General features: G+C 34.9%; 1 protein-coding gene across 1 annotated transcript in view; it reads right to left on the bottom strand.

The window, feature by feature from the left end:
* Positions 1-13,549, bottom strand: part of LOC113231508 (mitochondrial carrier protein Rim2) — a 28,640-nt gene that overhangs the window by 9,874 nt on the left and 5,217 nt on the right. Inside the window, exon 2 of the mRNA XM_026465833.1 lies at positions 13,508-13,544. Coding sequence (XP_026321618.1) covers positions 13,508-13,544 — 37 coding nt within the window. The remainder of the gene's footprint in view (positions 1-13,507; positions 13,545-13,549) is intronic.

The raw sequence follows: 13,549 nt of genomic DNA, 5'->3' as shown, positions 1-13,549 counted from the left end.
ACCTACTGTGTTCTATTTATTGTCATACTGGTATTCGTTGGAGATTTTCATTTCTATGCTTATGATGCAATTTTAGTGCCTTGTCGCGTGAGTCTTGGTTCTATATAATATGATAAATGATACGTATGTTGAGTAGAAATCTGACCGATAAATCGCCAAATCTGTACAGGCTTTGTGTTCAAGTCACTAATAATTAGACATACCTACGCGATGATGCGTCTTCCCATGTAGATCCCAGATTCGATACGCAGCATACACATACACCACTGAGTCTTTTAGAGTCATGTGAGATTTAGTTTACACATTTTCACGTGTTAATAGAGAAGGAAAACATCGTAATGGAACTTGCTTGTCGGATATGGTTTATTGAACTCTTGGAAGACCTTTAAAGTCCTCAACCCGTATTTGCCCAGGCTGGACTATGTCCTTAATCCACTTATTAAAGGAACTTCGCAGTTCGCAACGTAAAGTAAATGATATGTTAAGACAGTTCTTAGGTTTGTGCACCAAACGTCAGAAGACCTTCCACAATAAAAATAGACCAATGTCTCGCGGAGAAATTGTGACTTGTTAATCGATAACGCTGACAGGCGAGTGTTACTTTTATATTGAAACAATGGAAAAACACTCGAGTACAGAAGCCCCGCAGAATAATGAATCCAATATGTGCTTAAATTAAACTGATAAGGTACTCTGGTATAATGAAAAATTAGAATAACGTGTTTTTGTCAGAGGCTACGTATGCCACATTTTCCTCGAACGTGGGATGATACTCTGCAGAGGATACTTGAAAAAAGTCATAACAAAAAATTCGAAGTAAAATAATTGTATATTCCTGAGTATAATTGCAAACCGTGTACAGGGTGGCTTCCTAGATCACTGGTCTAGGATGCACATTGGTTTTGTGGCCTACAATAATAAATTGTAAAATAAGCAATTTGTAATACTAACTCTATTTTTAAGTGTTGTATTACTAACCCTTATGGACTTAGTCCGAAATAAAGAAATTTATTATTATTATTATAAAATGTATAGATAGTCTCCTAAATAGACAGTATTCCAAAGTATTAACGCTTAGGTCACAACGATTAAATTGTTTTTCAAGTAATTCCCGAAATCAATTTTAGTCTTTCATACAAAATTAAAAATTGTGTGATATGGAACGTAATGATATTTTTGTCTTTTTTAAGACATCTAAACTAAAGCTTTTGTCAGTCAACCACGACTATGGGACCCTGAAACATTGGTTGATTTGAAAAAACAAAAGGCTATTTAGACTAATTAGATCTGAAAAAATAGTTTCGTTTCCAATGTGTACTAATGGCGAAAACTTAAGACTTCGAAAAGTTGTTGCTTTTGATGAGAACGGTTTCACACGGCGACCTATAGCAGCGTCTGCAGCGATTCAATAGTGTTGTAGGCGCTAGTCATCTACCTTTGGGGAGTTACCACACTTATCGATACTGAATCGTATTAAGCCGGTCACTAAAACCTTTATGCCCATGTAATAAGAGCGAAAAAGACGTTTCGCTTCCACTTTGACCGCAGATGCGAAAGGCACAAAGTCTTTTCCGCTTTTATTACATGAGCATAAAGCCTTTTCTGACCGGTTTAACGCGATTAAGTGTCGATAATGAAGGTTAAGTCACACTGAAAGAGTAGCGGTCGGAAGAGTACCTTTGATAGAAAGAAAGAAGTGATAAAATGTGTAGTACGGCACCGCGAGCAGCCGCGAAGCTGCGCCAGACTTGTAACGACTAGTTCAAAGAGGCACCGTGCTAGCTTCTCCGGTCGCTGCGCGCCTTTACTCTTTCAGTGTGACTTGACCTTTACACACACGTGCGACTTAAGCAGCGATACAACACCGATGCAAACGCGGCGCATTAGCGATTCACGTTCTTAGTGATTTAACATAAGCGATTGCATCAATGCAATCGTCTATAAATCGCAAGTGTCGCGATACAAACGTCTGTGTAACCACTCTAAGTTGTCACCCCATCAATATTGTCCATTATTAACAAGGACCGTGCGTTCCAATGCCAAGCAAATGCCTAAGTAGGTACTTATAATAATATGTAACGTTGATTATCGTGTTCATAGAAGTTCAGCTAAAAATTATTTCGATTACGCAAGCATTTCTTATTAGTAAAAATTATGCATTCATTTTAGACAAAACTAAGTATATTGTGTTATTATTTTATGAATTGTAATTTTATAGCTGTCAAAGGAATGTAGTTCCCTACTGCCTGAAACTTGAACAATTGTTTTGACTCTACTTATAGATGGCCTCGTTGCCTGTTAGGCCAGAAGATGTATGAAGTTATTGTAATGAAATGACATTGATCAAGGTCGCTGTTATATAAATGGGTGTGTTTGAACTAACTATTAGATAGAAATATGTGGATCTCACGGTTTATAAAGGACGAAGGAAAATGCGACGCCATTGTGTTTTGACGTTATGTATGTCTGGATGGAATTTAATATGAAACCCAGCTTTGTTTGAGCAAATATTTAGTATATATAATACAAAGGAGTCCGGAGGAGAGAGAGGCAGTCCAAAACTTGAAAGAATGTTACATTTATACATATAGTGTAAGTATACTAAGAACGAATTTTTCGAAATTCAACCAACCAAACAAAAAAAGAGTCACGGCGACATTTAGCAGCGATGACCGAACCAACCACTAAAATAATTGCTCCTAAGTAAAATTTAGGCGCTATGTATAAAAATGAATGTTCATGGTGGATGATTTTCTTCAAAATGAAATGGGACCACTATGGAGGGTACTCTTTCCAACAAAAAAAAAGAAACATGAAAATCGGTTCTCAAATACCGGAGTTATGGCGTAAAATACATCCAAAAAAAAAAAAAACATACAGTCGAATTGAGAACCTCATCCTTTTTTTGAAGTCGGTTAAAAATTGTAGACATATATTAGTTATCAGTTATCAGTCACATAAATAACAAATTAAAAATTCTCTTTAGTCTGATTCGTACAATCAAGACTAAACAAAACATTCTTACTTTCTCTTAAACCTAGCATCCAAAAGAAACAACAAATATAATTGATTATATATTATAACTTATTATCTTCTAAGTATTTTCATGAAACAAAATACCGACATGTGCAATACCTTAATAATAACCACATACCATAAGTTATTATTTAATTTCAGTAATTATTAATTAGGTTTTCAGCTGTCTAAACTCAAGAAGCTTATTGTGTCTTTGAAAGGAACAGCATGTTGTTGTTTATAAAAAAATTCGTAAACCAATACTATTTTTTTACAAAACTATCCTGGGTTATATAATATAGTCCGAAATACGATTAGACACAAATCGAAATGCGTATTATATTTAGAAAGTCGTTGATATAAAGTTGTTGATTTTGATGTCCAGAACAGGCCTCTTAAGCCCGATAAATATTATTTTATCAAAAGATAAATACCACGTTGTGATTATATCTTTATTATTTAAACCTCTTGTGTTTATGCAACTAAAGCAGACAATTTGTAGACAATTAGCTTGCAGGTAGTAAGGCACCAGCTATTTGTAATTGTTATGATATTATTAGGTCTGATAATAGGTCTGATAAGGCATATAAACCGCCTTACTTATTTAGTCCTTTAACAAATTTTTCATCTTTGACTATTTTTTGGTTCTGTGGGTAGCTATGAATTGTTAGTTAGCTATGAATTGTGAATAGCTATAAATTGTGCTGTAAACAATAAAATTTCAATAACAAATCGGCGCTAGCAATGTAGTCCACATGTAGTGTCAAAACTTAAAAACAAAAATCAAATGACCGTTTTCGTATATTTCCTTTTTACAAAAAAGTTAGCAACTTTTACCTCTTTTTCGCTAAAAATATTCAATTATTTTAAAATGGCAACAGATTGATTTTTTAATTAAAAGAGATCTTTGCACAGAAGATGTTTTCTACGACGCTAGCGGCATCTCAAAGCTAAGGTAATTTCCGATGATATAATGAGACTGGAAGTTAGATGTAATGTTGTGATGTAAAACAAATGTCTAGATATGTGTGTCTTGTCGTTTGTTGTAAATTGTCTACAAGCCTTGGAGAAATCTGGATAATCAATAGCGGCCAAACGAGCAATGCAAGTGGGATTGGACTATGAGTATTTTTAATTCAGCCTTGGCATTTAGAGAAAAGTACTAACGACTAAGTTTAGTCTTCACTACAAACGAGAGTACAGAGTGACTAATTATATATTTTTCTCGACTGTCACTGATATACATTCGAACATTTCAGAATTAATGTCAAGGGCAGATTACAAATGAACAATTTACAAAGAGCTTCAAAGAGATTCCTTCTTCAACGACTAAAATAACGTCGCCAATTTCACATATTTTTGTATTTATGTAGTTCTTACGTGAAATTTAACAAGTGCAAAAGCTGTAGGTACACATAAGTACATACACATTTTCTAGTTAAGTTTCAGATACAAGGAAAATCTCTGACTAAGCAATCACCAACTAACTACTTATTGTATTTTCTTGTAATAAAGTAATTACACACATACGAAATACTTTATCACATACGAAATACTTGGATAGATTTCTCATAGATGGTGCTACGGCAGTCGTTGAAAAAAAAAATACGACAAACAAGCACATGGAAAAATTCTTGAGGTCCGCTGGTTCGTTCCGTGGCTTAGTTGGTATAGCGTCTGCCACGGTTTGCTAGAAGATGTCGGTTCGAATCTGACCGGATCGAAGGAATTTTTTCTAAGTGTTCGATCTTTGTATTATTGGTATTTGCTATTGGTGCAACGGGTTAGTTTCCGCAACTCGACGTCAAGGCGACTATTTTGCGGGTATTAATAATAATAATAGTCATTGTTTTGCGTGTATTAATAATTATAATAAAGTCATTGTTTAACCGGCTTTTGTGTTGTTTTATCATAGTCAAAGTACATGTTCAAGACAAACTTAACGTTAAAATTTAACTTTATACTTCTTACGATAAGCACGGGCCAAAGTATCAAGCTAGGTGTTCTATTGACTGTGCAAAAAGTAAATGAAAAAAATACAAAATGTCTTCTCTGTATCATATGAAACAATCGCGAATCTAAGATGCATTTCGAGTGCTACGTGACTGCGATGGCAGTTGGAATGCTGTTACCGACTACCAACTATCATACAGTTGGTCTAACAACCAGTGCATGGCTACGGTAGCTGGTGTACGGCAAGTGTGCAGTCCGTATGCACTTGTAATGCAACTTCTGTAACTACTCTCTTAAATATTTGCCGTTCTCCGTAAATCTCAATAACCATTGACCCACCAACAAATGGACGTCGGGTCTAATACAAAAACCACGATAAAAATGTCCGAAGTTAACCTATACAAACGGAATAAAACATTTAATTTAAATTGTAACGTCATTGCAGTACTGCCTAATTTTGATTGCAACAATTTAAGGACCCAAAAACACCATATTCAGCTTCTACTGGAAATTTAACAAAATGCACCATATTTAGCTCCGACTGAAAATTACTTGAACACAAGAGTAATGGAGTAGGCTCTATCGTAAATATTAATTAATTTTTATATGCATATATTATTATGTCGAATTTTGTGCAAATTCACTTAAAGAAATAATCAAGAGTTGAGCAGATACAAACATACAAATATTACCTACTACAAATGTGAAAATAAGCGTGTACTATAAGAAATGTACTGATATTCCAACTAAACGTAAACCCTAATTCCAAAACCGATTTAGTTTATTTATTTAATCTTCCTAAAAAAATACATTTGACATTTTATTTCGTTTCGCTCGAATTAAACGTCATTAATAAAAAATATTTTTTTAAATAAGATTAAAATCAAGCGACTCTATAGTTTCTTTGTTCTAAATATTTCAATCGCTTGTGGTTCGAACAATTTAAAATGACCAAAAAGTTTATATAAGCTTCTTGAAATTAACGTAATGGGTATCTTCCCATCTTTTGCGCATGCAATGTGTAGAAAAAGGACAGTTAGCTATTTGATTATTTTGTATGCTTTTGTAATTTATATTTACGATTCATTTATATATAAATTAAATACGATAAAACTGTACAAAATAACACTTTTAAATGAGAACTATGATAACACAATATATTTGTTTAGTGAAAATATGATACAAAATCCTGTTTTTACACTTTACTGCAGTAATTTTTACAAGTTATTATTATATGGTACTGCATGATTGACAACCGCGCTGTCACTCGAACAAATGAGGACTGTTGCGCGATTGACGCTCTGTATGCGATTTTAACGCCCTATGCGGACACTTTTTAGCGCGAACCCGACGTCCATTTATTGGTAGGTCAATGTCAATAACCATTCCCTTTACAAGCATTGAAAAGGAAATAGTAAATAAAATCCCACTCTCTCTCCACTCAGTCCGGAGGTTTGAACTGGAAATCGTTGTTTGACCGTCTGACCACGATCGAACCAAATGGAGAAAATACGAGCCAGGCTACGAGAAATTATTTCTAGACATAAAAGAAACCCAAATGTAGCGGTTAAACACATATCATCCCTTACAACACTAATGTACATACTTAACTTAAAATTTGGACGAAAATTAATTTACCTTAAACACATAGAGGTTTCTGAATGGAACTACTTCAATATCGAAAGAGAAGGCCGAGAATTTTCATTCCTAGATCAGTAATGAAGTAATAGGTCACAATTCACTAACTAGTCTAGTAAAAACCGTATTCCTATTGACGAATGAAATGCCTTAGGTACGTGTTCATAATCTACGCAAGCAGTTCAGTTCAAAGTTCACGAAATCGATACTTCTTTGGCTTTATAGATAAGTGGTATTGGGAATCAAGCCAATATTTACTTGATTTACGGCAGGGCAAAGTACAGTCACAAAAATCGTTACTATATATGTAAAATATACGGAGTCACTTTTAAGAAAATGTTGGATGTCTAATGTGTTGTTGTGTTTAATCTAAAAGGGTGATGATGGTAGGTCATTCAACTAAACATAGAACATAAATAAATCTAGTAACTACTACGATTTGTTGATGTACGCCGCCATACTGTTTACGTTCCTGAACTAATAACATCGTTTTGTCCATAACAAATAGTAGAGTAATACAAGTGACGAACTGAAAAAAGTGAAATTTTTGGGACACTGACAAAATAGATAAAAAAAAATAACGTACGTGACACGAGCCAAGTATGCCATTTGGCTGATGCTAAATGTGATAAGTCTATTTGATACGAAGCAACGTATTAGTTTTGTTTCATATTGAACGAATATCGTAGCAGATAGATTAACAACTAATAGAAATGTAACTACGCCGACGATTGATAAAATATGTTCTATAATCTGTATCTACGAAGGACTTAAAAATATGTTGACGTAACGGATGCGTGGATTCTGGATCTTTATTATAGAAGTCACTAACTCCAATAGAAATGAAACTATTTTTCTCTGATCTAAATCGCGTACATTTGTTGTTTCTTTTTTTCATAATATCAAGTGATGGGCCGAACAAATCGTGTGCCTCGTGGTAAGCTTATCAGGGCAGTACACGTCTGTCCATAAGCGTTGCAGTGCCACTCAGAGCTTTAAATCGCAAAGATCTGATGGGCACTGCCACTGCGCCCATCACCCGGAGACATAAGTTGATAAGTCTCATGTGCCTGTAATTTCACCAGCACCCTTACCCTTCAAAATCGGAATATATAAAGGTTTAATTTAAACAAATAAACGTTTCGCGCACTTTTTATAAGTCCCATAGTCACGGCTGACTGAATACAAGCTACCCTACTCTGAACTATTCTTTCAAAAGTTATTTCAAAACATTATTTTATTTTTAATTTACTAAAAAATTGGCTGATTTTAAGTATTATTACATATGTAAACAAATGAAATGTTGTGGACGATAGCCTCTACCTATGTTGAAACTCACGCGCAGTACCTACATAGGTAGATGTAAAGATTTAACGCGCATCTAAAAAACCGTAAACAAACGACAATTACGGTTTGCTAGTCACGCAATCATAAGACAAATTACTATTAACTACAGCAACTACGTTATGACATAACTGCTTTAACAACAGTTTATGTCCAGTGAATATTTATGCAAGTGTGTTTGTGACGCATCAAGGTTGTCCGGTCGCGATATTTGTAAAGCCACTTTTCCTATCGATACGCACTTTCTACAGTGATTTTTCCAAAATAAGTTACTTTTTCAAGTACAATACGGTCGAAATATCTAAACTGTTAACAAATTACTCTCGGAAGGCGTTGGTATAGTCCGCAAAAAATATTTCAAATTAACCTTAAAAACAAAATGAATTATTTGAGACATTTTTATCCGACTTCAAAAAAGGAGGATGTTCTTAATTCGACTGTATTTTTTATCTTTCTTTTTGTATGTTACGCATTTGTGAACCGATTTTGATGATTCTGTTTTTTGTTGAAAAGAGGGTACCTCAGTATTGGTCCCATTTAAATTTAAAGAAAATATTCCACTTTGCGCACCTTCCTTTAATCGATTTCAATAAAACTTGGCAAAATGAAGCAAGCAACTGTACTAAACGGGCGAGAGACGGCTGGGTGACGTTAGACGAATAGGGAGGGGAGTAGAGATCTACAGATATTTCAGTCAAGTCGCATTAGAGCGATGACCGTAATGTAACCCGATGTAGATGATGTGTCCTTGGCAACGAAATAAATAAAATTTAGCTTTAACTCAAGATTTGTTTTTATACTATTATATCGACGAGAATCTACCACCTAATCAGAAGATTAAAGTATGGATTTGAGAAAACACTGCCGTGCAATCGACAAAACGGAGATATAATGATAAAAAATATAAGATAAATATTGTCAACAATATCATTATGAACGCTACTCTTATAATACTCATTCTATTTATAGTTCTCGTTCATGTGTGTGTTATTGGTAAATACATAGTTACATATACACAGATGATTAACTAAATTTACCATAACAACCTCGGGTGCATTACGAAGATTACACAACGATTATTACCGTTTCTACTACACATGACAATTTTCAAATGACCTCTATGCTACTATATTCAATAACTCCAATTTAGCAACAAATTTTGTACGAGTATAAAGCGGTATACAAGGCTCAATTTACGTTGATTCAGCTGGATTCAGTTATACATCACTAATACGATATTTAACTGATATTCATTGATTGGAATTGAGGGACTTAATAACTAAAGAATAACGTGGACAGTCCCTTCTACAAATCCCGGGATTTCTCGGAACTGACTAATGATTATATTTGAATATACATATTCATTATCATCATCATCAACCCATTTATGGGTCCCACTGCTGGTCACGGGTCTCCTTTCAGACGAGGGTTTAGGCCATAGTCCGCCACGCTGGCCCAATGCGGGTTGGGGACTTCACACGTTTTCCGAGGGTTGTGAACCTTCTTCAACGTGCAGGTTTAGGTAGTTGTGTTTCTATATGTACTTACGTATTTAAATACTTTAGTATTTTAAAAACTAGACATGAGACTACCTATATTTGGGAAAGTTTAGAAAATAAACAGTAAAAAAAACTATACGTATTGACGACGAAATTGGTATGTCGATGTCGCAGCCGTATTGTATAAAGCGCCGTATTTCATTACGGCTAGCCGCTTTGTAAAACGGCGCAGTTTTCAAATACGACTAACTCGTACTCAGCTGGATTGCAATTCGCCTAAAAAAGTACGCCGCATTGTAATAGCAAGTGGCGTATCACATACCGGCTAAGAAATGTGCCGCCGGAATACAATAGGGCGCTTAATTGTATCTACAAAAATTTCGTCCCAAACAGCAACAATCTCAATAAAGTACAAACAATATTACTTTTAGGATTGGAAAAAGTAAAAATATGCCTGCAAATAATGAATAATGGTGAACAAAAGTAACGCAAACAAATACGCTTCTGGTCTGCTTTTTATATACTAACTTAACCTACTGAATAGAGTGCGCAACCAAGATTTGACCTATCTATAATTTAATGTCATGGTGACATTTTCCCTGTGAACAAAACAGCCAAACGGCCGCCGCTTCGTAGAACGTATCGTGATAACAATTCGGCTGAATATGAGGTAGCCATATTAGAAAACAGCGCCGTTTTGCAAACCGACTAGCCGTAATGTAATACGGCGCTTTATACAATACGGCTGCTACATCTGTACTAAGAATACGTTCACACTTTAGGTAAATTAACTCCCTCAGTTCCGAGCACTGCTGATATTTTATTATTACATCATACTTGCTGCACACAAATCTTGTGTACGTTTATTGATATTCCGTAGTAGATGACATATAATTAAAATAATTGTAATGAAGATATCGATGCATCAGAGATATTAGTAGTTAATTGTGAATGATCGAGAGACGCTGTATTTATTTCTTGCAGTCGTTCAAACCGATACCTCTAATGAACACTACGCCAACTTTATTTGTTGGTCATTTTCTATTATTTTTGTAAACAGCCATATTTATTTACTAATATTATGCTCCCAGAATTATGTGAAAAATAAACTATAAAGAAACAAAATTAAGACAAAATTGGAAAAAAAAACAATTTTGTGCTTAAAAAGAAACAAGAAACAAAATAAAAACAGAACAGGTGCAAAAATTCAGTCGGCGTAATGTTAATTGGAAGTATTGAAACTACATCCTGCTTTTATGGTACCACAATAGTTTAAAGTCGTAAATTAGTTCGTTTCAACTTATGATTCCGAGTACCAGAAAATGTTCAATTTGAACCTATTTTTAATGATAATAAATCCATTTAATTTGCCGTACTTGTCTACCTATATATTAATGTTAACAGTTCTGTGTTGAACAGTTGACTAGAAATTTGAATGGAAGACGAACATTTGCTAATCCTCTAACATTAAATCCTGTAGGGCTAGCACGACAGGGCGCGACTTGCGTGAGAGCGACATAAAGTGCGGGATTTCTACGCGAGAATAGCAGTATATCGCGCTTTAAATCGCTCTCGCGCAAGTCGCGGCCTGTCGTACTAGCCCTACTGCTAAGAACCTTTGAATAAATAATCTGACGTCCTTCTATGGGACGACAGTCGTAATTGCATTAATAATAATCTATGATTGTTAATGGATTGTAAATTTTCCGAAAAATTAAAAAAATTAAACTTGGATATTTTTCCACGACCCAACATTAAACGTAAGTTGCGTGATTACGACCGATTTAGTATAAATTTATGATTATGAGCACTTAACTATACTTAGAGAAAGGTAGGTATAAGAATATAGGTCACGATGTCTCACTAAGTATTGCACAATAGAATAAAAGACGGCGTTAGTGGAAAATATTTTTTCCGAGTTCCGTAAAGGTGGTGTTTGTCTGTATGTCACTTCAGTTTATATCAAAAACAAAGAATACTGACGCCTCGAAACTAGGCATAGTTCTAAAACAACACTCAACATTCTGTTAACATTGCACAATAAAAAAATATCTGTAACTACATTAGGCCTTCTACTACAAGCGACGAAAATTGTTAAATATTCTCGTAGTATTTACATAGAAAAAATTTGATTCTTATTCATTAGGAATACGCTAAATCTTATCATGTTCTCATTTGTTGTTAGCTAAATAAGTGATTTGATTTTCAATATTATAATTTGGCATATTTGATGCCAATTTGGCATATTGATGCCGTGGTAGCCTAATGGTTTGACCTACTGCCTCTCAAGCAGAGGGTCGTGGGCTTGCACCTCTGAGTTTCTCGGAATTTATGTGCGAAATTTAATTTGAAATTTATCATGAGGTTTTCGGCGAAGGAAAACATCGTGATGAAACCTGCACGTTCACAACCCTCGGAAAACGTGTGAAGTCCACAACGCACTGGGCAAGAGTGGCGGACTATGCCCTAAGCCCTCGTCTGGAAGGAGACCCGTGCCCAGCAGTGGGACGCATAAAACGGTTGATTATGATATTTGATTCAGACTATACCAACGCTTTCAGAGTGTCATTTGTTGACAAGTCCATATACTCGTTTAAGCAAATATTTGCGTTGGTTTCAGTTTTAGAGCGGTTGCTCACGGCGATTTTTAGCAGCGATGCAGTCACTAATCATTTACCTTTACACACGCGCCCGCGGTTTTAAGCAGCGATGCAAGCGCGCGACTGCATCGATACAAACGCGCGATTGCATCGCTACACTAGGGGTTTAAAGGCGATTGCATCGATGCAATCGCGCGTTTGTATCGGTGCAATCGCCTATAAATCGCAAGTGTAGCGATATAATCACGCGTTCGTGAAACGCGCTATAGCATAGCAAAAGTCCAATGGTCAGAAAAAAGTGTTCCACATTGTATAGATGCTGTGCTATAGATATAGATAAGCACCACAAGAATTACTTTAAAATCCAACTTCGACTTCCTAGGTCAGTAGTCTAGTCCTCAGTGCTTCAAATCACAAAGATCTGAGGGGCACTGACCCTGCGCCCGTCACCCTGAGACATAAGTTGATAAGTCCCATGTGCCTATAATTGAAATTACCCTTAATGCTAATACTGTTTGGCAGCAGAAATAGGTAAGGTGGTAGTACTTCCTTGGAGGAACACTTTTACTGTTGTTTAAATTATCACTTTATAACTTACAACGTTTGCCATTTTCGAATTGTACCAGTGTTGAAGCCGGTGTGTGATTTAATATATGAATATATGAAGGTTGTGCATTAACTGGTCAAAAGAATGTCTAACCAGACACTTATAATACTATCAACTTAACAAACATTATACAAAGTGGTGTACACTAAATATGTTTTTGTAGTAATCAATCAAAAGGCTCGCTTCACTATTTTATCTGAACAAGTTTGTAGCATGGAGACAGATAGAGAATGATAAAAGTAGATAAACAAATTATCGAGGCAATTTATGTTCTGGCAATAACATTTTTCTTTGATAATGGTCTGTATTGTCTGATTTAAGAGTAAATATACATAACTTAATGTATACATGTGGCAAGTATGTGTACAGGTATTTAATATGTATGTACAGTCAGCAAAAAAATAATCAGTACTATCAAAGTTACCCAAAATATCGAAACTTGATTTTTTTCTGTATATTCAGAATGCTGCAAATACATGTGCACTTGTAAAAAAAACGACATTCATACCCATAAATTCAAAGCACGCCTAAAATTGCAACGGAAACTATTGACACTGACTGTACCAGAAATAAAAACTTTAAGTAGGCACATTTTGATGGTATAAAATCCTATTCCTGGAATAGTTATTAAATAAAAGTTATGAAAAAGGAGTAACCACATAACAATAAAAATATAATAAATTAAAAAAATATGTTAATATATATTATCATAAGTTATGGAAATAAACAATTAATCCTTACAAAATATCGATAACTAACATGGTTCAACCTAAAATGGTCATTCATAACCTATTGAATAACCATTGAAAAAACAGTTAGATTACAAATTGAATAAATTTAGACTTAGTTACCTGATGTTTAGGAATCCTGGAGCAAACTCGCTTAGTGCTCGT

This window comes from Hyposmocoma kahamanoa, unplaced genomic scaffold (assembly GCF_003589595.1).
Source record: "Hyposmocoma kahamanoa isolate Upper Pololo Valley unplaced genomic scaffold, ASM358959v1 65, whole genome shotgun sequence".
Lineage (NCBI taxonomy): Eukaryota > Metazoa > Arthropoda > Insecta > Lepidoptera > Cosmopterigidae > Hyposmocoma > Hyposmocoma kahamanoa.
The sequence above is the reverse complement of the archived record's forward strand: the minus strand, read 5'-3'. Positions and strand labels throughout refer to the sequence as shown.